Source organism: Artemia franciscana, chromosome 21 (assembly GCF_032884065.1).
Source record: "Artemia franciscana chromosome 21, ASM3288406v1, whole genome shotgun sequence".
NCBI lineage: Eukaryota > Metazoa > Arthropoda > Branchiopoda > Anostraca > Artemiidae > Artemia > Artemia franciscana.
Window position 1 is genome coordinate 17,883,321 of NC_088883.1, and position 22,250 is coordinate 17,905,570.

General features: G+C 34.9%; 2 protein-coding genes across 2 annotated transcripts in view; one reads left to right on the forward strand and one right to left on the reverse strand.

Moving 5' to 3' along the window:
- The first annotated feature begins 4,958 nt into the window (after positions 1 to 4,958).
- LOC136040646 (integrin beta-PS-like) lies at positions 4,959 to 18,202 on the forward strand. Its single transcript, XM_065724933.1, has 3 exons — positions 4,959 to 5,705; positions 11,619 to 12,549; positions 17,302 to 18,202. The coding sequence occupies exons 1-3, from the start codon at positions 4,986 to 4,988 to the stop codon at positions 18,003 to 18,005; spliced, it is 2,355 nt and encodes a 784-aa protein (XP_065581005.1). The 5' UTR covers positions 4,959 to 4,985; the 3' UTR covers positions 18,006 to 18,202.
- Positions 13,975 to 22,250, reverse strand: part of LOC136040647 (nucleoporin Nup37-like) — a 34,181-nt gene continuing 25,905 nt past the window's right edge. Inside the window, exon 6 of the mRNA XM_065724934.1 lies at positions 13,975 to 20,401. Coding sequence (XP_065581006.1) covers positions 20,306 to 20,401 — 96 coding nt within the window. The 3' untranslated portion in view covers positions 13,975 to 20,305. The remainder of the gene's footprint in view (positions 20,402 to 22,250) is intronic.

A 22,250-nucleotide genomic window follows, 5' to 3' on the forward strand; every position in this document is an offset into this window, starting at 1 on the left:
TTTCAGTTTGTAAAATATGCATTGAAATTTCAAAGGCAAATTTAGAACTTAATTTAATGCTGGACTGCTCGGAATTTACATTGGGATCGGGCTAATGCAGTGACGAAGTCTAAATATTTCACATATTTAATCGATTCCAAGATGGTCATTGTAGAGCTTGTGCTTCTCTGTTGCTGTTGTTTTTTTTGTTTTTTGTTTTTTTTTGGGGGGGGGGGAATAAGGCATTATCAACTATTAATAATCTGATTCGAAAAACAAAATGTATTAGGGGTATGTAGATGGCGTTAGAGAGTAGGCGTAGCTAAGTTAGTCTTGTCTGTAGGATGACAATTCCATGGATTATTATGAATAGTAAAGGGATATAAATAAAGTATAGAAGGCATCGAAGTTTCACATTTATTGGTGATTTTGAGCTTCTTCTTTCGAAATGTTGTGCTGTGGGTGAATAAATGTGTGCAGTGTGTCTTCATTTCACTTGATCAGATCTAGTCGTCCATATTTAGTCCTTTAGATCAGATCCATAGAATGGAATATTCTTATTCACTATGGTAGGTTAATATTGATATTGAAAAAAGACTGATGATGCAAGGGGGTCTGTGAAGCTAATTGGCTGGAAGTTGGGATAGATTGAGTTAGCCGTGACGAATTTCTCATATTGGCCGTATTGCATAGTCGTATTGCATTGTGTCTTCTTGAATTGTCTCTGATACATTCCCTCTGCTAGGTTTCAATTTGTTGAATTCTTTCTGTTGATCATTGTAGATTTGCAGGGAATTTTCGGTCCTGGGTGAAAATATTTTTCAAAACTTCCTCTATGTATTCTGCTGTAGCCCTAAAAGCCATCAATGTATTCCATTCAAAGAGCCTGAGAAGGATAGAAGGTCAGCAGTAGTGTGACTTTGTGAGTAACTAAGAACTGCTGCAGCTCACCAAGCAGTCTTGGTTTTCGGCCCAAACAGCCAAGCGTACCTTACGATAAATAATTTTTTACACCTCAGTGCTGTTCCATTTACTGAATTTCAGAGACAGAAACAAGATTATAATGAAAAAAACAGTGGAATAAAACAACAACGACAACAAGCTTTAAATAGTAAAAATCCGAATATTATGACTCCACTTCCGGGAGCCTTTATCGACGGGGGAAAACTGTCAACGGATCACAGCTAAGTTAGCAAATATAAAAATCTGTTCAATATGCAATACATGTGTTTCTTTTACCTGCTGTCATATACAACCTTAAATTCCGAATATAGTTCAAATGATCTTAACCAGTGCTGTCACTTACTTGAAGTACTTTTACTTGAAGTACTACTTTAGTAAAATTTTCCATTACTTGTACTTGTACTTAAGAAATTGCCTACGGATTGTTCTGGGTACCCGGCTGACTGACCGTATTTCAAACAGTAGGTTGTACGAAAAGTGTGGTTCAATCCCGCTTTCTGGGGCTATAATGAAAGAAAGGTTGAGATGGCTAGGCCACGTTCTACGGATGAAGGATGACAGATTACCGAAGATTGTCCTTTTTGGCCAACCGTCTGGGGCTACACGGAAAGCAGGTCGTCCTTGTCTGGGTTGGGAGGATGTCATAAATAAGGATTTAAAGGAAATGGGAACTTCCTGGGAGGGTGTAAAGAGGGAGGCTTTAAATAGATTAGGTTGGAGGAGGAGCGTGCGTAGCTGTGTTGGCCTCAGGCGGCTTGGTGCTGCAGTGAGTTATTAGTAGTAGTAGTAGTAGCTTTATAGAAATTAAACCCGTTTTTTCTTCAATCAATTTTTCGTAAATGGAAAAGCAGTGTGGTCTAAGAAATTATTGAGATAATTTTTTTTATCGAATGGATTTCACTTTTTGGTTTCAAAAGTAATCTTTGGTCTTCCTGTTATGTTCTCTTTAAGTTAAAAAAGAAAAATATCCTGTATGCGTTTTCGCAGAGAAACGTGTGAAAAAAAACTCTGTCTTAGAGATTTCTGATATGCTGAATTTGATTGTGTGATTTCTTTCAAAATCCCTAACATTTTTATAGGTATTTTCTCCCTTTCAAAAACTAGACAATTTTCTAAGGCTCGTAGTTTTCGGTGCGTAATTTTCAAGTTAATTCAGTGTTATCCTATAGTTTAACTTGATTTTCTTAGCTGGGTGATATATAGGAGATACGCGTTTTAGACAGCCTGAAGGCAAATGGCACATTTTAATCTAGTTCAACACACCCCTCAACATTTTTCGAAAGCTCCCAACCCATGGTCTAACGAATTCTAAAAATTATCCCCGCACTTCCTTTTAAAAATCTCGATATATATATATATATATATATATATATATATATATATATATATATATATATATATATATATATATATATATATATATATATATATATATATATATATATATATATATTAATTTAATTCAACAGCACACACGTCCTGAAAATTCTCAACCCATACTTTAAAGTGTTTCTGAAATATTGTAGATATGGTATTTGATAACCCGGCTGTACGTAGCATCGTTTGATATAGTTTATCAACAACTTTAAAGTGCCCTTAGGGTTTAGACTAGCCCCTATTTACATTAAAATGAATGCACCATTTACGGTCCTTGTCTAAGGCCCGTTCGGACATGTGCGTGATTACATAAGTGAACTTGTGTGAGAATCAAACCGCAAGAACATCCAATTGTAGGAAAATTTATCTTAATGGCTGTTTCATTATACTTAATTTAAAAAACACTTTCCGACAAAAAAGGTGTTTAAAGAAAAGCAAAGAGTCATATCATACTTAAAACGAGCAGAAATAAAGTCATATTATAATTCGAACTCAAAACGACCATACATTACGATTAAAAAATAAGGAAAACAGATACTGACGTAAATGAATAAATTATTCTTAAAACAAGTAAATATTAAATTGAACATTCAAGTCAAGCTTAGAACGAAAAAAACTTCTTCAAGCAGAAGTTAGCTACAGTCCTCTCCCCATTCTCTAGCCGTAAAAGCTCTAAAGCCTATTGCGTCATTTGCTTTTTATTGAAAACTAATTGTATTTTGAACAGTGTACTTTGTTTTTCAAAACGCTACCGACATATGAAAAATAAATTAATATAATAATCAAGATCGCTGGAAATAATAAAATAAACTGAATATTTAATATAGAATAATATTAGTGCCTGGAAACACAGTAATTCAAGATTTTTTCATTTCTGTTTTTTATTTTTCAAAATTAAGAAAAAAAATGTGCATAGGCCTTAGAAATCTTAGGGTTAGAGGAGGGGGAAGGGTAGCAGTAGCTAAACTCGTGCTTGAAGCTTGTCCTAAACTCGTCTTTGTTTATTTCAAATTTGACTTGAATTTCTAATTAATTTTTGCTCGTTTTAAGCTTTATTTATTCATCTATATCAGTATCTGTTATTTTTATTTTAGATATGAACATTGATTTTAATTTCTGTCCGTTCCGAGTTTCATTTATTCTTTAATTGTATTTTCTGACCGTTTTGAGTTTGAATTATTATAAGACAATATTTCAGCTTGTCTTTAATTTTTTTAAACAAATTCTTTGTTGGAGTTCTTTTTTACATTAATTTTGGTTTGTTTTTAATTGCCAAAGTTTTTTTTATTGGTTAATATAATGAATATTTTCCCAGTTTTCCCAAAACTTAGTTTCTGAAAAATGGAGAGGAAAGGAGAGCAAATGCAAAACTTTAAGAGAGCGTAAATTAGGTTCAATGAGATATCAAACTTAAAACAAGCTAACATTACTGTGGAAAAAGTTAAAAAAAAAACTCAAACGAAAATAGGATCTACGATTCACCAATTCTCGGTTAGTCAAATTTCAAATTAATAGGATCTACAATAAATATATTCGGTATTGCCAGCCCTCCAAACTTCAAAAGGTCAAAGTACCATTTACACTCTGCTAAAAACCAAATAGATAATTGAAATTGAAAGCTTTGTTCAACCATGAATTACCTATACATCTATAAAAAAATTTGACGGAAATTTTAATTCATTCCAAAATCGTTTCAACTTTCACTTTGTTGTTCATTGTTCAAAGATTACTCAGAACTGAAATTCGATTTGCTAGATTTTATTGGGTACCGGAATGTGCAGGCTGCTACCCTGACTTTTGACACCCTTGGGTCATGAAGCTAGGAGACAGTTATCTAGATTTGAAATCTCAAAGAGCACCGGGCAAGGTACAAAGACCCAATTTAGTGAGAACCCTTTCAAAACGTTTAATATCATGAAAAGAGAAATCACCAATGCAACAGCACAAACACAAAAAAAAAAAAAAAAAAAAAAAAAAAAAAGGAGACAGAAGGAGAAAAGGAAGACTGTTTTCCTAAATTAGTGATTAATATAGACCAGCACTTGAATGAGGCCTTAACCCTACTCATCCATACAATCACATAGGTCAAACAGCATAGCCATACACAATCAACCATAAAGAATAATCCATGGACAGGCAGTCATGTCGTCAATAAGTATAAGTCGTCATTTACCAAACAATAGAAAAAATAATATAGACAAATAATTCAGAGGCAACACCCAACACAAGGGCTCATCAGGAGAATACACTGGCCTATATAGGGTTTCGCCACTTTAAATTCTCTACCCAGCACAGTGTTGTGGCTACCACAGAATATCCATGGCATCCCCGTGTCAGGTATCACCCCCAAAATACATGCCTATGAAAGAAAAAAAACAGCAAATGTAAAACCAAACCAAAAGCAAAACCTTAGTATAAATGGATGGAGAAATTGAGGGGATACCAACCCCCACGCATGTACAGAAATTTCTCTGTTTCTAAAGTTCTAATATTATACTTTAGTTTCATGTGAAGTGACTCGCGTTTTTTTTTTTTTTTTTTTTAGAATGCACGATAAGTGCCCACAAGCTTTATCATTCTCATTTCCTTATTATCTCCGGAAACGACAAAGGTAAATAGATAAGTATTATCACCTTCAGTACGTCAGTTTTAAACCAGTGTTTAATATGACAAAATTAGTACTTTTATTTTTCGCGCTTGGGATATCACTTGGTCAAGATGGGCCAAATAGGGGAGACACTGCAAAATCCCGTTCTTTGGTGGAAGATATAAGTGGCGATATTTGCTCAAGGGGTGTGACAAACTGCGGGGAATGCTTGCAGAAGCCAGGTTGTGTTTGGTGCGCCGATAAACAAGTTGGTGACAAAACCCGAGTTAGATGCAAGCCTGCTTTTTCTGAAAATGAATGTGCCAAAGTGGTTAATCTAATCCCTAGTGTGAAAGAGATAGCTCAAACTGGGACATATTTATCCCCTAAGAACATAAAAGCTTCTTTAAGGCGAGACCAGCCCCTAAACATGACAATAAAATATGTACAAGAAGATTTTCCAGTGGATCTATATGTTCTTCTTGATTTATCATACAGTATGAAAGATGACAAGGACAAATTGTCAACACTTGGCGGGGCTATAGCAGAAGAGATGAGAAATATAACAAAAGATTTTCGACTTGGTTTTGGTTCTTTTGTTGATAAGACAGTATTACCCTTTGCACGTCCAGTTTTGTCACAAATGGATATAGACAAGGGAATTACGGTCCTCACCTACGGATTTAAGCACCATTTGACATTAACAGATGATGCTGTAGCTTTTGAAGAAAAAGTCAAGGCCACGAGTGTTAGCACGAATATTGATAGCCCAGAAGGAGGCCTAGAAGCATTGGTCCAGGTAAGTAGTAAGGGAAGTACGATAAGACAGCTCAAACCCTTCCCCCTTTAGACCTGCTCTTTAAAAAAAAGTACATCACCTATCATAAAAATCCATGCTACTTACCAGTTCCAATAATGTCCACTTTAGGACACCCAGAACAAACTGAAAAATGTAAATTGGCTGTTGTAGTACATTTGTTTTCAAAATTTAACAGCTGAACGATTTTCAAGGCTGAACAGACATATGCCCATAAATTAATTTCTAGAGTGGGGGGAGGCTTGGGTCTAGTGAAAATGGGAAACTTGGAAAATATACACAATCAAAATCTTATAACGATAAAAAGAAATAATAAAGAAAACTGAGAGGGCAAATGCCCAAAGCCCCAGTGCACATGATTGAGCTGAACCACTATCTGAAAAACGAAACCAAGCCCAAAAAAATTGGATGTTAGTCATGCTTAACCAAGGAATTTCCATAAATAGAAAACAGGGCCACTCACAAGTCCTATTTTAGAGGGAAGGGGCTATACAATTTAATAGGTGAGAGAGGAAGGATTTGTCAAAGTTTTTTCCTTAATTTTTTTTTTCTGGGTATTAGAAAAAATGTTGCCCTTTTAGATCTTCCTGGGAAGGGGCAAATATCCACTTCCCACACTACTCTGTGACTCACCCTTAAAATCTATTTACAGTGAAATAAAGCTCTAAAGAAAGGCAAATAAACTCCTTAAAAATGAAGTCGGAAGAAAAACAAGCCAAGTCCTGACTCCGGACAAAAATGTATCAAGACCAAACTAGAGACTGACTTAGTGCAAAAATAGACTAACTTCTTATGCATCGTCAAAACAATCCTAGTCCAGACTGCACATTGTCCTCCATCCCTGCTACCTTTTTCATTTTTTTTTCAGAACTGCAGGCAGGCAATTCCTTGTTTAAAAAAAAAAAAACACAAATTGTCTATTTGTGTAATACTTTACAAAAAAAAGCTATACTTTTTTTTCCTTCCTCGTTTTCAACTGTTTTGTGCAGAGGCAAAACATAAGTCTTTGGCCCCTGCAACCAGCATCAACAATTGGAGGGGGGATCCTAACTCTCTAGACTTTGAAAATAGCTTGTAACAAGATATTTACCCCAGCAATGGGTACATTTTTCCATGTTGTTCTATTTTCTTTGCCATAATTAAAAAACGGAAGAAATCCTGCCTCTCCCCTTATATTTTCATGAGTTGACGTCCTGGAATCTACCCCCACCCCTCTGTTCTCACCCACCACTCACCACCAACTTTCCGGGAGAACAATTTGATAATTGAACATTGTCTGAAAGGGTTAGTGTTTTTACACTTTAAAGAAAACAAGATATACCCAGAATAGTTTTCAATTTTTCGTTGTAAGATTAAAAATTAAATACTGCTCTTGCTTCTTGGAAATCTATTTTTCAAATATCAGCATATCTGAAATAATCTATTTAGTTTCACTACTCTTTGTATGCAAAACTGGCATTTTCTTCTTTTTACATCCAATCCTCTCAAAAGCATAAAAAATCAATTGGGGAATCATACACTGATTTGCCAATCCAAGATATTGCTTCAACAAACATAACACATGGTTTCAAAAATAAATAATTAGCGTTTCGAAATTTTTACTTAGGCATCAACTCTCTGTCCTTTTAAACGGAAGGGAATGAAATCTTGAATAAAAATAATGGTTGAGTAATGAAAACTCAAAAAAAAAAACATCTTGGCCGACATATGATATTCCTTTACTATGCAATTTGCAAATAAAGTTTTCATTATATCGGAGTGCTAATGAGATTCAATGACAAAACAAGATTTGTTCAAAAGGAAGTGCGACATTAAAACTTGGAAAGAAGAGAAATTAATCCTTATATGAGGGGGGCTTCTCCCTCGTTGACCCCCACTCTAAGTTTTAGATTGAATTACTGAAAGTATTTGAGTTAAAAATGTAGCAGATGGGTAGATGCAAGTGTCTTATATATCAATTACATTTTTAGATATTTGAACTGAAAATGTTATTGTTTAAGGCAAGTACAAGTAAATAAACTCTTCATTCTTGAGGCACTGTGGAAAATACTTTTCATCCCTTACCAATTGTCCTTCTGTCTAAGCAGTTGTGCACTCTATCTAAGCAGCTAAGCACCTAGGACAAAAGTTGAACTTCATCGTAAAAATCGGAAAACTCTCCGTGCGGAAAATCCTCCCACGTCCCCGAAGAAAGTTACCCCAAAAAAATTTCCGTAGGCCTTTATTTCCCAATAACAAATACTTATGTGTATTTGTTTGGGGGGAAAAGTTTCCCTCAATAAAAAATACTATCTGTATATTTTTTGGGGGGAAGAAAGGCGTGGGAGGGGGTCAGGTACGCTCCAATCTTTTTGATCACTTAAAAGGGACACTAGAACTTTTGATTTCCTTCTGAATGAGCTTTTTCTCAATCTTCTAGGACCATTATTCCGACTCGATACCCCCGGTGAAAACAAAAAATAAATGAACATGCATCCGTGATCTTTCTTCTGCCAAAAATACAAAACACGACATTGCATTGCATTGAAAATTCAGCCTTACATTGGATCTGGTTGCTACGGTTGGTTGCTAGGGTCTCATGGCTATATGCAAATAATATGTCGGCTGGATTAACATAAAGAATTGTACCCTCTGCAGTATAGTCATTCTGGTTACTAGTAAAGGTCCAAGATTGGATCTGGTTGCTATATAAACCGGTTATGAAAATTCAGTGCTAATATGGTTATAATAATGAGGTACGTCCGGGAGTATCGCATGCCTATGACAGTATATGGGTGTAAAGTCCGGATTTATTAATAATATACTACTATTGTCCCTAATTTTCTTACATTGACTAATACATTTATTGACTAATAAATCTGTCCTCGTTTTACCGTTCTTATAATTTTCGTTTTAGTGCCGTGTTTGTTTTTAAGTTTGACTCTGAAATTTGAATTCGGTTCATCTGGGCTTGTGAAAGTTACTTTTTAGAAATAAATCTTATCTCTTATCATGTGAAAGCTTTGAAAAATGTAAAACAGTAAAAGTAAAGGAATTTTCATTTGTAAACTCATAGCAAAAAAAAACCGTCTCTTTTTGTCAAATGAATTAAAAACAGAGCCATTTAAGAATAGGAAATGAATTTCGCGAGAAAGGAATATATTCATTCCAATTATATTCAAAATTATACGAACCTCAGTCAAAAACTGTGTTTTGTCACAATGGGGCATTCAGAAACCAATAAACTAGATAGAACAGTAATGTTATGTTATAAATAAATAAAAAATTCAAACGAAAGTAAGGAGTGGCATTAAAACATAATACGACCGGAAACTGCTCCTTATGTGAGGGGGCTGCCTTCTTAATAACCCACCTCTATTTACGCTAAATAATATACTTGCCCCAATTCCTTAAGAACGAATAATTAAATACGCGGAACGTTAAACTAGAATAAGAAGTAACTACGATAACTTTGAAACTGAAACCAACTCGCGAATGAAAGATCATAGTTGTAACAGTCTTCCTCCTTTCCGACTCTTTCTGTCAACTCCACTTCTTAAAACAGTGAAAAACTGCAGCGTAAATAGTGGGGCGTTGAGGATGGAACAGCCCCTTTCATATACGGAGAGATTTCTGTTCGTTTTAAGTTTTAATGTTGCTCCTTACTTTCAGTTAAAAAACCTCGTTTTATTTTTATTTAATTTCTGAACGTTTTTGAGTTAATACATGTTTTGATTTTGGCTCTCCGCACATGAATAATTAAAACAAAATTTGTATATTAATTTATTTTAAAGTCTACGAAAAAATGTCGATGCCATAGAAGGTAAGACAATTGAGAGACATAAAATATTAGAACTTTGCTGTAGCAAAATTTTGGTCATCGGCAACGCAATAGCGCTGCCTAAGTAAAGAGCCATGTGGAAACAATGTATCATTTAAAATCATATATATATATATATATATATATATATATATATATATATATATATATATATATATATATATATATATATATATATATATAAAATACCATCATTATCAATTTCTGATTATGGCCCTTCAAATAGAAGGAACTATCGTATAAACTTCTAAAGATGTTCGTTCGATTGGAAATTGAAAGTTCTAGTGCGCTTTTAAAGAGTCAAAGTGATTCAAGGGTACCAGCCACCCCTCCACCCACATCATTTCACCAAACACATCTAATCAAAATTTCGAGATAGGATTTTCGTTCAGCATAGTCGGAAGGTCCGATAAATATGCCTTGGGGGATGACAACCCCCCCCCACCCTACATCCCTTAGGACAAGGGCTATGCTATAAGTTATAATAGTTGCACATTATTAACATATAAGATTTTTATGGAAAGGATGGTCGTATAAATTTCAGAGCGAGTTCATTTGATTGGAAATAAGAAGTTCTATTGCTCTTTTTAAAAATCAAAAGTGATCAGAGGGCAACTACCCCCTCCCCCGTGTCGTCTTTTCCCTAAATCTATTCATTAAAATTTTGTAATAGCTAAATTTGTTCAATAAATGGTCCAAAGATCATATAATAAGGCCTTCAGAGTCGACGACCCCCCCCAGAGCCTTAGTGCAAGGGCTATAAGTCATGACTACGGGACATCACACTCATTTAATTGAGAGTTATATTTCCTTTTTAGGAATCATAAGGGATTTTGAGCGCATTTAAGCGCCCCCCCCTTCCCCGACGCTCTCTTTTCCCCAAACCAGTCTGATCGAAATTGTGAGATAGCCCTTTGCTTCAAATTAATCCAAAGAACATATATAAGTACCTCCAGGGTTGACACAACCCCTCAGAGCCTAGGGGCAAGGGTTGTAAGATAAGCCGCGGGGCATATAAGATTTTGTGGAGTGGGTGGTCGTATAAACCGTATATGGGGTTCATTTGCCTGGAAATCGACATGTTAGTGAAGATTATTTTGCAATTTACTGAAAACAAAATATATTTTAAGTATTTTCACTTTTTTAACATTAACAGATCAAAAACTATTAAGATTTTAAGGAATAAACATCAGTATATGTATATTAAACTGTCAATCCACAATCAATAGTTTTTTTTTAGTAAAGTGCAAATTATCTTCTGGTCTTGAGAAGGCATGGATGTTATTAGCCCTATTCATGTTAATTTCTGCTCGTTTTGAGTTTGACTCGGTTATTTATTGTAATTTCTTTTCGTTTTTTGTTTCATTTATCTAATGATGGTGATTTGTGACAGTTTTATGTTTTCAAGATTAATTGACTTTATTTCTGCTCATTTTCGGTTTCACGGAGCTCTTTAATTCCTCTGAAAAACTTATTTTGGGGAATTTCTTTAAATTAACTTCTTACAAAGTGCACTACAACTTTTAATTTACTTTTGAATGAGCCCTCTTCTGATTTTCTAGGACCATTGGCTCGATAAAATAGCCAATGAAAAAAAAAATATCCAATCGTGATGCTCTCTCTCGAATAAAAATGCACAATTCCGAATGTACTGAATTTGATGGTGTAATTTCCATTAGCATCACTTACTTCTTTATGGTTATTTTCCTCTTTTTCCAAAATCAGGTAATTTTACTCAGGCTCCGAGCTTTTAATGGGTAACTTTAAATTTGATGAATTGTTTTTGGAGTCGTCATAAAGAACAGATTCTTTTGGTGTATAAACTGTTATAAAAACTGCTTTTTTAGGGCTTGGGATACACTTAGCAATGGTACACTGCTTACTTGTAGCTTGTTCCCACGAACTGTTTATTACATGAGTGCCGTCAGAAAACTTCAGGGAGGGAGTTCAGGCATTTTGAGTAAGCTGATAAGTCGAGCTTTACAGACTCTTTTTTACCAGCTCCTCTTAATGACAATAATTGAAAACAAAATTACTACAAGATTTTTAGGATAAATATTACTTTTCTCTTTCAGGCAATTGTTTGTAACGAGATAGGATGGCGCAAGGAATCAAGAAAACTCATAATATTATGCACAGACGCTGATTATCACGCGGCAGGGGATGGCAAATTGGGAGGTATAATCATCCCAAATGACGGCAAATGTCACTTATCAAAAATCCCAGGAACTGAAGAATATAATTATGACTGGGTAAACAAGCATGATTACCCGTCAGTTGGACAACTAGCCTACATTGCTTCTAAGAACCGTGCAAATATAATATTTGCGGCAACGCGGGAAAAGGTTGATGTTTACAAAAGATTAGCAGCAGAAATAAACGGAGCTAGTTCTGCACAACTCACAGATGACTCTAGTAATATAGTCGAAGTTGTAAAGAAAGAATATCAGAAAATGTCAGGGACAATTATACTACAGGATGAAGATACTCCCAGTCATATTTCTTTAAAATACTTCGTAAAATGTGGACAAGAAAGTGATTTCAAAGAAAGGCGTGGTTGTGATAATGTGAAAAAAGGCGAAGAACTGGAATTTAGAGTTCAAATTGCATTAACCAAATGTTTAAGTGGTGACACCAGAGACGTATTTAAAATATCTCCAGTTGGATTGCAGGAAGAGGTGTCTATTGAGGTTATCAGCATGTGCGAATGTCCCTGTGCGAGTTATCCAGAAATAAATTCGCCTACATGTCTTGGAAGAGGGAACCTTTCTTGTGGAATCTGCGAATGTGCACCACTGTATTCTGGAAACACATGTGAATGTGACATAGCTGACATATCAGACAAAGGTGATGAATGCAAGCAAGAAGGAGACCAAATTGAATGCGGGGGTCGTGGAGAATGTAAATGTGGAAAATGTGATTGCAAAAGTCGATACAGTGGAAACTATTGCGAGTGTGACAACGAAAGCTGCACGAGGAGAAATGATGAACTTTGTTCAGGGGAAGGTAATAGCCGAGCCTCTTAGAGGAAAAATTAATTAAGCACATTCTTACATTCTTTTTTTAGAGGCTCTGCTTCAATTATTTGATGGAATCTTAACTTTGCATTTTCATAATATTTATTTATGAGATTCATATTCAGAGCCAATACTCGTGTTCTCTCGTTACCGGGCTTAAATATTTGAGAGATTTAAATCTCATAAAAAGGAAAATGGGCTAAAAAGGAATAAATAGACTTTCAGAAACTATTTTCCAACACGGTCCTTCCTATGATTTTTTAAGTTTTACAAGTAAAATAGGCTTTAAGTCCTTTTTGTTAAAATTTTTTTTCTATGAATGAAAAAAAGGAACAAATGAAAGTACATAGGTAAATCCAATAGCACATTTTGACCAATCCTCGGGTTTCTAAACTATAGGTAATGAATTAGTTTTCTGCATTTCCCCCCCCCCCTGCCTTAATGAAGAGATTAAATCCCTTCGAATAAGCTCTGGGGATCACAAATACCTACAGAACTCTTATCAGCACAATAAGTCTGTTTTTGGGAGAAGTGCTTGAAACATCCCTTGATTTTGGGAACAAGGATATACGTTCCACTCATTTCAAAGATAATTAAACGTTCCTTTTATCGAAAATGTATATAAATAAAATTCCATGACAGGAAAAACAAGAAAAAAAAGAATTAGGCAGTTCTACAGGGTCCTTTGGCAATCTACCACAATTTTATGAGAAAAGCTTCGAAAGCCTAAAGTATCCTAAGTGCATACCAGGTATGGGGTCAGTACAAGGGAATTGAGGAGATTTTCCAAGAATGGGGGAAGGGGTAAAAACAGAAATACCAGACACTAGCCTAGAGGGAGGGAGTGATTTCAACCAATCCTAAGATCTTCAAATACGATCTATTTCCTATTAGTGTTCATAGAGGACAAATAATAGAGAAAATCCAGATGGTTTATGCTTTAATTCTATATATCTGGAGTAAAAAATCAGTTTACTTGTGCTGCCATTGCTAATAGCTGTAAACATCATCTGATGTTTATTTCACTGCTACTCTCACCCCCCCCCCCCTTTGGAATATTATAGACAGCTAGAACCGAATCCGAAAAAGATCTCTGAATATATTTTTTACCCCGTGATTAGCTTTTTGTATTCTAATTTGTCTATTTTTTCGTCTTTCCCGTTCCTTGATGTGAATCCCTGCATACGAACCTGTTTCCCAGCTCATACATACGCTTTTAAACCCTGAGAGAGATTATCAGAAAATTCTAATTCCTAACCACCCAAACCTCCAAAAGGAACGGTGTTCCCTTTTAAGAACTGTATTTTTGACATTGTTTTTTTTCCGTTATTTACTTTATTTATCATGTTTTTTTTTTCCTAAACCTAAACCAAACATACATAATTCTGACTTGGTAAAATAGCAAAACTAAAAATAAAGAAAATGAAAAGATTTATTATAGCATAGCTTTTTTACATGCAAAAGGTAGAATATCATTAATAAAAATATCAATAAAAATAATTATTAATAGTTAATCGGACAAGTACGAAAGAGAAGAAACGTTCAGATTCACAGTCACCAGAACTTTGATAGTTTTGGAGTTTGCCGCACAATATCTTGCATTTTCTAAAAAATCCAACTTATTTTTCATAGTTTGTCAAGGTTGTCCCCGTGTAAAAAACAAGATATTACCACAAAACTGAATAAAGACATTACTCTAATTTCATTGATAGATTGAGGATAGATAGATCTAAGGAAAGAAAAAATTACAAAAAAAACTCGTAAATAAATAAAGAAAAGTAAATGTTCTAAGACACACTAAATAACAAATAGATGATAGCTTATCCTGTTTAAATTAATAATATACTGTGCACTAAATGTAAAAGATAAGATCAAAGTTTCTTGCACCATATATATTTGATTAGCCAATCCAGTTACAGAGCTCTGAATCTTGCTTAAATTTTAAAATGTGTAACTTTTTTATACCAAAAACTGAGTTAAGCAGTGAAATCATTTTAAGAATCTTGAAAAATTACGTGATTTCGTTTCTGATGCTTTAAAATTCTTCCAATATGATTCATCGTATGTCAATTGTCAACATTAAAAAAGACTATATTCATTATTGATAATACCACTTTTGCAGTTCGATAAATGTTCTCTGAAAAGGTTTTCCTAATTTTTGGTTTGTTTTATTGCAACATATTTCACGCAAGATGCCACAATACTCGAAAATAAACAGCTTTTATAACGTTTTTTTTCAGCATTGTCTTTCCGTGGCAGTTGGTATCTAGTCTGCGTATGCCACACGAACACACTTCAAAAAGTTTCTTAACAGGCTTATAAGCAGTAAGGGGGGGAGGACTTCCTGCGAAACATTAGGACTTTTGCAATTTCTATTAGACATTCCTATATATATATTTCTCATAATTTGCCAGTTTTTTTTTCATTTCCACGAATTTTTCCCCTCCCTGAGATAAACTCTGTATACATTACTAATTCAGTTTCTTGATTTTGCATAGTACTTCTCTTTCTGTTTTTAAACTGTATTAGCAGGAAATTTAAAACTATTTCGGGCATGAGACTCTTTTCCAAAATGAACTGATATCTTAGACAAACACAGCCAAATTACTTTAAGAATCCTTTGCCATTTTAAAAATTTAGCAGTTCGTCAAGTGAACAAACCGGACATTATTTTCTCATCAGAATTTAACAAAATAAACAAACATACAAATCAGTAAATATCAAACGTAACTAATATTTATTAATACGAAATTACATATAAATACTAAACTAAGTATTTGCAATAGGTAATTACTTGCAGTGTCAACCATATGCAAGCAGTTATTGCTCTATTGGTCAGCGCAGTTAGTGCGAGCGTTTCCTCCCAATGGTGGAACGACAGATCCTGCCAAAATCAGAAGAGGTGTAAGGCAAGGAAGCTTTACGAATCCCCTCATTTTTAAACATTTAATCTCCAAGACTCTAGACCGTATTTCACCCTCCCTTCCCCTTCATAGTACTGACCTGTCTTACTTGGCAAAGACAGACGACATACTTCTGATCAGTTGATCCAAAGCTGACTTTGCAAAACGTTCCAAATATATCTGTTAAGTGAGAAATATTTGCTCTATAACTGTACAGATTTCCTTCAAAACTCAGATCTTATCTCATAAAACTCCAACATAGATTCAAAAATAACTGAAAATCTTGCTAAGCACTCTTGCTTAGCAAGATTTTGATAGCCAGCAAACTTCATAGCCAGCAACTTTGATAGCCAGCAAACCTCTTGATAGCCAGCAAACTTCAGCGTGCAGAAGTGACCGATTACGAACTTAGTTGTTTTTTCCATATGGCTGAACAAATAACCGAGAATTCAAAGAACTGTTTCGAATCTCGTAGACAGGATTTATAATATATTGCATTGATCGGTGCGATCTAGACTTCTGCTTTTTTGCTGCTCCATTCTGCGAATGCTGTCAGAGAATCATTCAGGGAACGATCAGAACCTGTACCTTAGGCAATTGACAGTTTAAGTGAGCTATAAACAAAGAGACAAAAATAGATTGTGTGCCATTAGTCACAATAGAACCAATTATCTTCAAAGGAATAGCTTTGTCGGTAAGGGAAAAAACCTCTCACGGCCTAAAAAATCGATTCTTCTCTGGTATCATTCTCTAAATATGTAGATAAAAGTTGATTTTGGCATATATCCTCATCTTTAATATATCGAACAAGCAAATGTCCGTGGAAGAGTTGTACGTTCGAACTCATTATCTAGCTAATTTTTTCTACGCCACTCGACTTGAGTTTTTTTTAAACACAACAATTATACTTCATACTAAATTATTAATAATTCTTATAAGAAGTTGGTAGAGATGACACTACTTGTACAGTATTTTTTAAATTTCAGACAAAAATTACGTCAATTAATAGCCCATCGACCTTCGATTTTAGAGCCCATCAACCACAAAAGTCTGTTTTCGCTTAAATTGACCCCCTTAGAAACCGACTTCAACTCTAAGGGGTCAATATCGACCACTTTAAGAATAGATGCATTAGAGGATAATCTGTCATTTAAGGGATATAAAAGGTGTTTTTGGGTATTTCAAATCCGTAAAAGAATTCAGAAGTTAAAAAGTAACAATAATAATGAGCTGATTGAAGTCTTGCGTTTCAATAATGTTGAGATCCAATTCAATAATTTATTCTGTGAAGTCCAAGTTAAATTTTGTAAGAGAAAAACGCGACACGGGCAGTCAAAAATAAATATAATGAACATAGGGTAGCCCGCTTTAAGGATCGGAGATTCCTTTTTTAATTAAGTTTCAAATGAAGCAACATAATTATTTAAGGCATATTTTACACTTCTTGCTATTTTCCAAGAACTAATTTTTTGCTTAGTTTTGGTGCAGAAACAGCAATTTAATACCTTGGTGCCAAAACAGTACTAAAATTGATAATCTAGACCGTGTTGTTATACTATCTCAAATAATGGGTCTCAGTGAAGCTCTGTGTATGACCACTTAAGATTTTATTTCTGAATGCGATCCTCATTATCCTTCCTGAAATTTTTAGCGTGTTTTTTTTATGCACTGAGTGCAGCCGTTTTGTTTTTCTTTATTTCATTATTCTTTACACCCCACATTGTTGTTTTCTAATGCCCTACATAAAAAGTAAATAATAATAACCATTTAAGAGTTGAATGTAAATTTTTTATTCCTCTACTACGATAGCCATTGCTTGATGTCTTTTGCTATTTCAGATCATGGCCAATGTGAATGCGGAACATGCAAATGTAAGCCCGGCTGGTCTGGCGAAGCTTGCGAATGTTCAACAGCCACAGACAAATGTATACGAGCCGGTGCAACCGATATTTGTTCCAACTCAGGGGACTGTTTTTGTAATAAATGTTCCTGTAAAATAACAGACGAAGGAAGATACACTGGTGAGTTTTGTGAAACCTGTCCAACCTGCAATGACCAGGAATGTGAAAAGTACAGAATAAGCGTGCATTGTACCGCTTTTGGGGAATCCCCATTCATAGGTGGCAATTGCGATCAAGTTGATAACGTTACAGTAGCGTGGATAAACTCAACAGATGATACTTATTTGAACGAAGATGAACGCATTTGCCGATTCCAGGACGACAATGGCTGTACTTATAGATTTATTTATTTAACAACGGATGTTGTAAAAACATTTAAAATGATTATGTTCGGAGAAGAAAAAAAGGATTGCCCTAAACCTGCCGATATTGCTGCCATTGCCGGGGGAGTAACAGCGCTAACGTTGCTTATTGGTTTGGGTTTAATTCTGCTGTGGAGAATATTGACATATATTCATGACAAGCGCGAGTATGCAAGATTTGAAGATCAAAGGCTCAAGGAGCAATGGGCTAGGGATGATAATCCGATTTACAAAGATCCAGAAACTACATTCAAAAATCCAGCCTACGGAAAAGGTTAATTTGACAGAAAAAATGAGGACTTTCTGAAGCCTACATTACAGACCTTCCATTTTGTATGACTAAAGGTAGGCTTGTCCCAGCATCTGTAGACAACTGAAAATTGCCAGCAACAAAACGTGATATAAATAGCTTTGGAAAAAAAAGTATAGCTTCTCTTTTTTTTAGCAAAATACTGTCAATAAATATATTTACTCTAGCAATGTTTATAGCATTAAAATATTATTTGTTCTGTAATATGTAATTTTCAATACATCAAAAAGGAAGTATACTCATATCAAGAGTATATTGTTGGGTTTCGATATAATTCTGGCAAGTTACTCTGCCACGTTTTCGAATTCATTTTTCCATTCACTGTAGTAAATTCATTGTTATGGTTTGCAATTGGTTTTGGCATGACCTTTTTGGGGACTCTTGAGGCACAAATATAGATTTTCTTATCGATCATAAGAACAGCCTTTTGAGATGATACCTATCACTTAGCTGAAAATTCCCCAATGGCGTAAATTTGTCACCAAAAGGTATCAAATTCTCTTCTCCCACTGAGAGTTCACTTATTTTCTTGCATAAGAATAAATGTTTGATGCAAAGAAATTCATTTTTGACCTTTAGTACTCTAAAATGCTTTATAACTTAACTCTGGATATATTTTGAAAAACTAAGTGATGAAAAATCTTCTTTAACGTCACTTACTTGCATTAGTCGGCCATCAAAATTGAAATCACTCCTTGCCAAAAAATCTTCAGTTAGACACAGCGCAGATGGTTAACAGCTCCATATCGACTGGTGACGTCTCTGAAGACATTTTAGTTGTTGACTTATTCTGTTCAAGACATATTAATAACCACTACTTTTAGTTTGACATTGCAACTTTATACTGCACTCCTCAAAGCTAATGTTTCGCAGGGAATATGCCACGTTTTGGGTATTAAAGGCCTCTCCGCAGGGGGTCTAAATAACAAAAAAAGTGCGCTTTTAGTCTTAAATCATTGAGATAGCTTCGGAGGGGCAGGGGGAGGTTCTTTTTGCAACAATCCTTCAAGAAATTACCTTGTTCAATAATGTTTCCAGGACCTAGATTAACGATTATGAAGCCACGATGGTACGACGATATTCAATGGTATCCAGATTAGATTTTTTAATACATGATCTCGGCACAGGCACACGTGCAAAAAAGAGGGGGCGCTAAAAACACATGCCAGCTTTCCACAGTCTTGGATTTTGTACACATTTTCTGAATATTTTCCATTTTTTACATATTTTTGGAAAATTTTTCTAAGTTATGCCCCTTCCCTTCCAACATAAAGCCATGTACACGCGCCGACCGTGGTAATTTACTAATTATACTAGGTCACCCAATTATTATTATTGTCAGAACTAACCAATTTTAATTCCGTCGCTGAGATAGGTGATAGTGCCTGTACAATTTCGAGCGCTGATAAAATAATTTTCCTGTTTGCAAGAAAACCAGTCTCATTTGATATTTTGAAACCATGTACAAAATTTCAAAGGCATAAACTGATCTATATAAGGGATTATATCCCAAGTATTGTACTTGAGTAAAAAACTTAAAAGAAATAAACGAGTTGTTAACATTTCTGAATTTACAAACAGGTACAAGAAGATTAAAAATTACCTTGGATGGTAATCTCGAGTCATTTTCTCGAAACACTGGACTGAATTCAATAGGCGATTATCTGTATTATTTTCCTTCTAAATCGTGAAATTGAGACGAGATTTATTTTAGTATAGTAAGCATGTATAAATATGGTGCTTAATCTTGAAAAAGTGTACCTCAACTTAGCCCTTTTAGAACATATACTGTGTAGTAGAATAAATGAATCAAAATGTATTTGCATGGCAGCCTTGTATACTAAAGTTTGATTCAATTAAGATAGATGCAGCTTACACCAAAAATCCTGTCATTTCATGTCATCAGACACAAAGAAGTAGTAACACACCAAATTTAGATTCAGAGACACAGGAGCTAGGGTTAAAAACACAAGGGTTAGAAATCTCAGGGCCATATTTAACACAGAATAGCTTTCGAAGGGGATGGAGATTAATATCTTGGCCCCATAAAAAAAAAAAAAAAATAGGCAAACCCATTCTTTACATAATTGACCTATAATTTGAGAAAAAAAGTGATCTTTTGAAAAATTATTTTTTAAGGCGAGATCTTTTCACAGTAAATTATTTATAAATAAATGTTAAATGCTAAATAAAGAGGGGGACTGTCTATACATATAGAAAACACTCAGTTCTTTTAAGTCCTCGGCATCATGTCAAAGAAAAGAGCAATTTAGGCTTCGATCGGTATTTTCCAGAATAGAAGCTTTCTGGTACTCCCAATGATAACATAGGGCAATGTTGGATGGGATTGAAGACTTCTTCCGACCTGAAAATATATACCATGGATTAGACAAGAATATGACGGAACTTTTACTTCCTATGGGCAGGTGCTACCAGGAGTTTTAAAATGCCAATGGTACAAGAAGAGTAAGAATTAGCTGGGATGGTACTTGGTTGGATTTATATGGCAATCTATATCACTTTTCTATTTATGTTTAATATTTTACAGCTTTTTGATCCAAGGGGTGCATTGCTCCCCTATGTAAAGAGCGACCGCTGTCAATAGAAATCGAAACTAAAAAACAAAAGTTTTGATTTAAAATTTATGCAACAAGGATATCTATTATTCATGCTGATTTTTCAAACAGTTCGTGGTAACAAACTGTAGTAAGGAGCGACCCGGCTCAATAGTAACCAAAACTCTAAAAAACATAATTTTGATATCCATAGTTGCATCAAAAGAATCGCATTTTAATACTGATTTTAAATATATAAGTTTCATCAAGATCAGTTATACCCATCAAAAGTTACGAGCCTGAGAAAAATTGCCTTATTTTAGAAAATAGCGGGAAATACTCCTTAAAAGTCATAGAATCTTAAGGAAAATCACATCATCAGATCCAGCGTATCAGAAAACCCAACAGTAGAAGTTCCTATCTATAAAAATGTGGAATTTTGTATTTTTTGCCACAAGACAGATCACGGATGCGTGTTTATTTGTTTGTTTTTTGTTTTGGTTTTTCCCTAGGGGTGATCATTTCGACCCAGTGGTCCTAGAATGTCGCGACAGGGCTCATTTTAACGGAAATTAAAAGTTCTAGTGCCCCTTTCAAGTGACCAAAATAATTGGGGGGCACCTAAGCCCCCTCCCACACTAATTGTTTTCCCAAAGTCACAGATCCCAATTCTGAGATGGCCATTTTATTCAGCATAGTCAAAATTCAAAAAAATATGTCTTTGGGGACGACTTACTCCCCCACAGTCCAAGTGGGAGGGGCTGCAAGTTACAAACTTTGGCCAGTGTTTACACATAGTAATGGTCATTGGGAAGTGTACAGACACTTTCAGGGGGATTTTTTGGTTAAAGGGAGGGGTTGAGGGGAGGGGGTTATGCGGGAGGGGGAGCTTTCCATGGAGGAATTTGTTCTGGGGGACGAGAATTTCCATGAAGGGGGCGCAGGATTCTTTGGCATAGAGCAATGAAAAAAAATGGTTTCTTCAGCTGAAAGTAAGGACCAGCATTGAAACTTAAAACGAACAGAAATTATTACGCATATAAGGGGTTCACCACCTCCTAATACCTAGCTCTTTACGCTAAAGTAATTTACTAATTTCAAATATTTAATCTACGGCCTTTGTGATTCAGGGGTCATTCTTAAGGAATTGGGACAAAATTTAAGCTTTAGTGTAAAGAGCGAGGAACGTATAGGTAGTATAAACATACGAATTTAGAGGTTCGTTACGTAAGTTAATTCGTAAGTTACGTATAATTACTAATAAAAACGTTCGTGAAATTTAAAGTTCTAGTTTCCTTTTTAAGTAACCAAAAAATTGGAGGGTAACTAGGTCTACTCCTCCGCTCCTTTTTTTCTCAAAACTGTCGGATTAAAACTATGAGAAAGACATTTAGCCAAAAAAAATAAATTAATATGCAAATTTCGTTTTAGTTATTCATGTACGGAGAGCCAAAATCAAAACATGCATTAATTCAAAACTTCCAGAAATTAAATAAAAAAAACATGTTTTTTAGCTGAAAGTAAGGAGCGACGTTAAAACTTAAAATGAACAGAAATTACTCCGTATATGAAAGGGGCTGCTCCCTTCTCAACGGGGCGTTGAGGAGGGAACAGCCCCTTTAATCTCTGTAATCTCTAAAATGTACATGCATCTGATTA

Coding starts and splice junctions, on each gene's coding strand:
- LOC136040646 (XM_065724933.1), top strand. CDS start 4,986: ATGACAAAATTAGTACTTTTATTTTTCGCGCTTGGGATATCACTTGGT. Junction 5,706..11,618: donor GCCTAGAAGCATTGGTCCAG/GTAAGTAGTAAG, acceptor TTTCTCTTTCAG/GCAATTGTTTGTAACGAGAT. Junction 12,550..17,301: donor TGAACTTTGTTCAGGGGAAG/GTAATAGCCGAG, acceptor TTGCTATTTCAG/ATCATGGCCAATGTGAATGC.